At 46.7% G+C, this 4,246-nt stretch overlaps 1 protein-coding gene across 2 annotated transcripts in view; it reads left to right on the forward strand.

The window, feature by feature from the left end:
• Positions 1 to 4,246, forward strand: part of LOC119588776 (protein Gawky-like) — a gene marked incomplete in the record, with an annotated part of 110,804 nt that overhangs the window by 38,789 nt on the left and 67,769 nt on the right. For both annotated transcript variants that reach the window (XM_037937420.1, XM_037937419.1), the window contains 4 exon segments: positions 69 to 184; positions 319 to 441; positions 547 to 2,864; positions 3,094 to 3,295. In XM_037937420.1, coding sequence (XP_037793348.1) covers positions 349 to 441; positions 547 to 2,864; positions 3,094 to 3,295 — 2,613 coding nt within the window.

The following is a 4,246-nucleotide window of genomic DNA, read 5'->3' on the forward strand; positions in this document are numbered from 1 at the left end:
CCAAGTTGGAGTTTGTTTTCCCTAGTATAGACTTAAGTCAATCCTGATGCTATGTTTTCTTGTTGCAGATCTTGGGTTCTATGCATTGTCAGCCAAAGAGTGTGTAGACGACTGCCTGGTCAGTCCACTCAGTGTTTCTTCTTCAGGGAGCTCGGATACAGAGGCCTTCTCTCTCATAGTCAAGGTAATTTTGCATACATATATATATTTTTTTTTTAGTGTCATCCAAATAATGAACAATATTACAGTCATTATTTATTTTTCACTTCCAGTTTTAAACTAGTGATCAACACTAATTAGGATTTGTCCTTATTCTAGTGTTGTGTAGGTGGTGGGTTGTGCATCAGGATGGACAGCCACTGTGAAGCACACCAGGCCAACACGGTCACAAACTTGCCAAATCCTGAGTTTCCTACCAACAAAGTGCCTGATACCTCTACAGTAAGTTTTACTCTTTTAGGATTTGGGATTGTTTGCTATTTAAATCCCTGTGTTTTGAGAGCAGAAGGTAGATATATAAAGATAATTTTCTCAACACTTTTTCAGGATGTGGAGACCTTTGGCATGGTGTGTGAAGCACAAAGTGAAAGGGATGTGGACCACAAGAGTAGCAGCAGCCAGAGCATTTTAAGTGTTGATGACACTGCCGAAGTGGCAGCTAATGAAACAAGTAACGTGCCAGTATCATCAGCTGGCCGTGAGTCCCCAGTTACAGATGGTGGGGCGGATGGGGCCAGAGCTGACCCATACCTGCCTCCCCAACCTGTTAAATCTTTGTCTGTGATATTCAGCTCTACGCCGTTACATGGTCACTTCTCCACTGCTTCTCCTCACATTAGCAGTGGAGATGAGGAGCCCCAGGGCACCTCGGGGCCCAGCCGTCCGTCCTCGACCACTGCCCCTGGGTCCCCTGGGCTGGGGGGGTCTCTTAGAGGGATGCCCATCACCCCCTCTGGCCAACAAGGTGTTGTGAAAACAGTAGCAGCATCAAGCCAGTGTTGTGTGGGTGAGGCTGAGGCTTCATGTACCACACACGTGCTGCACAACACCTCTCAGCCTGCCCAGCAGCCAGTGGCAGCTGTGGCACAAGCTGCGGCACACACACAGGCCAGTCTCAACATTCCTGGCTCAATGGCCAACAATAATGCCAATAGCCAACTCCAGGGTAGCAACCCTAGCTTTAACCAGGAGACAAAGCAGGCTATAGCCAGCTTACTCCAAATAAGTGCAACCTGCAACCAATACGCTTCATTTCCTACTTCATCAAAATTCCAGGCTGCAGGCAAGCCTGGAAAATTTGGTTTTGCTTCCTTCCCCCATGGCTTTATTAAAGTTAATAGGTGGGGCATTCCACGTGGCTTGGGTCTCGTAGGCGGGGGAGAGAGTGCAGCCAATGGGTGGGGCACATCGGCCCCTCAAACGGCTGGGTGGGGTAGCTCTGGTGCCAACCAGGCCGGATCACAAGGCCAATGGGGAGGAGCTCCCAATCGTGCTGGAGGAGCACCAAACACATCCCCTGGACAAGGAGGGAGTCTCAAGCCAGCACAGCAAAATAGTGGTCCTTCTCAGCAACCAAGTTCTCCAGCAGGTCAGCAGAACACACAGACAGGAGGAACAGGAGGGCAGCAGGGACCAGCAGGAGTCAACAATCAACAACAGACTCAACAGGGCAACAGCGGACAAGGAGGCAATAGTAATAATACTTGGGCACAAGCTGCAGGGAAAGGTCTTCCAGCTGGTAGTGGGTCGGGGGATGCTCAAAAACGTCACATGGAGCAGCAACTGCAGAGTATCAGGGAAGCTTTGCTCAGCAGTGAAGGCTGGGGTGGGGAAAATGTCAACCAGGAGACAACGTGGGACCTTCCAGGATCGCCCGAACCTTGCAAAGATGCTAATGCTCCTCATCTGAAACTTAATGTCAATAATGGATGTGACTTATGGGAAAACAACTTGAGAAATGGAGGTGCAGCCCCTCCAAAGACTCAGCAAGCTCCATGGGGCCATACTCCAGCCACAAACTATGGTGGAACCTGGGGTGAGGATGATGATGCCACAGATTCATCCAATGTGTGGACAGGTGTTCCCTCCAACAATCCACAGTGGGGTGCTAATACTCCAAACCCACCCAACATGTGGGGGGGAGGGGCACCACCAAAGAAAAATAGCGAATGGGCTGCAGGAGGCAGCGGTACCGGAGGAGGAAATACACAAAGTGGCTGGGGAGACCATGGCCCTCAAAGGTCAGGTGTGGAAAATCCACCAAGCGAATGGGGACCAGGAGGCCCTCACAAACCTGGCCCACATGTTGGTCCACATGCAGGACCTCACAGCCACAGTGGACCACATAGTGGTCCAAACAGTGGTCCTCACAGTGGATCTCATGGTGGTCTACATAGTGGCCATCATGTTGGCCCTCATAGTGGCCCTCACAACACTCCTCATGGTGCACCTCATAATGGACCTCATAGTGGATCTCACACTGGACCCCATGGACCTCATGGCCCACATAATGGACCACATGGTGTTCCGCATGGGGCCCCTCATGGTAACCTTACTCACAGTGGTCCACCTGGTGGTCCTGGAGGACCAACACAATGGAATGGTCCAAAAGATATGAAGCCAAGTGGGCCAGTTGGTGCACCAAGTGGATGGGAGGAGCCTTCTCCACCAACACAGCGGCGTGATGACGGAACAGCCGTTTGGGGTAACCCACAGCAACAGGCTAATGTGTCCCGGTGGAAGGAAATGCCCAACCCGAACATGATGGGCAGACCCAACATGCCAGGGCCTCAACAAGGCCGCATGCCAGGACCACCAGTTCCACCGGGAATAAAGCCAGATCAGCGCATGTGGGGACAACATGGGTAAGAGGTTTTGGATGATTTATTTGGTAGTTTTAGATAGATTTCCCTGTAAAACCATCATTACAGGAAATTTTCCTCATGACAGAAAACAGAAATTTGGTATCCACTGTAGTACTCAGACATATTTTAGAAGTGTACTGAGACGGATATATTTTGAATACTTTAAAGACCTGAGTGTTGCTGCTGCAGCATTCATATAATGACTATGAATTTCCTTCAATAACCACAGGAGAAATGGCAGCTGGAGTGACCCCCCTCACGATACGGGTAGTGGCATGTGGGGGGAGGAGCCGAAGTCAGGTGGTTGGGGAGAACCACCAATCACATCCCCATCTTGGGGAACAAAACCGAAGACTCCAACTGGTGGTCCGGTTGGGCCTGGTTGGGGAGAAACAGATATGGAGCTGCAAGGCTGGGGACACCAAAATAAGGTAAGACATGCAAATATATGCAGGATAGAGTTAGCACTTCAGCAAGTTAAGGCTGAGGCTCCCGCACTCTCAGCTCCACTGTAAAGGTTCAGGTCTGTCGAGTTGTGTGTAGGTGTGTTTGTTTGTCACTTTGCATTCCTGTTTGGAAGCTTGCCTTATTAACTCATTGTTTAACTGTACAGTACATGCATTTAGGTTATAAAGGTGCAATCTGTGAATATAGCAGATCTTAATAAGTTCACAGAGGAAAGAGTTGGCTATATTGTTGATGTAAGGATAAAGTAGGCAGGTTAGTTACTGCATGTGTTGTAGAAGAATGTCTATCTCCTGTACGGTGTTCATTTGCAGAAATTAGTGTCAAGTAGGTTTCAGAACCCTAGACAGATGATTATTGCATGATATTGCTAGGATAACAGTCTGTATTGTAGAGGGCAGCAAGATGTTTGTGTATACAGTTTTTTTTATTTTATATATTTTTTCTGATGAGACTTCAAAGTTATTAATACTATAATTCTGCTTATTGTATTTTTTTCTATTGTACAAGCAAAGTTTGTTCAGGCCATATTGATTTTGAATGTTGAGCAATTCATAGTTTCTACTTTTACCAACGTCAAATATTTTTCTTTTTTGAGGGATTCAGATATTGCTATAATATTGTCTTCATATATGTTATCCATAACTCAGCACACACAAATGTTTACTGTTAAGAAATCCCTAAAGTTTATGAGACACTTTATTTGCAAGTATAAGTCTGCCAAAGTCGTTAATCGTCACAGAAGGCTCTTGTAAAGTTTTATATTGGGATGTTTTGGTAAATGATGCTATACAATGAGTAACCCACAAATTTCTTGTAATATTATTTGTCAGGATATTCATTTTTCTTTTTAGTACTTCTCAATTCACAATCATTATTTATTGAATTGTGTTAAAAAAAATCCATTTGCTATTTGA

Source organism: Penaeus monodon, chromosome 24 (assembly GCF_015228065.2).
Source record: "Penaeus monodon isolate SGIC_2016 chromosome 24, NSTDA_Pmon_1, whole genome shotgun sequence".
NCBI classification, from domain to species: domain Eukaryota; kingdom Metazoa; phylum Arthropoda; class Malacostraca; order Decapoda; family Penaeidae; genus Penaeus; species Penaeus monodon.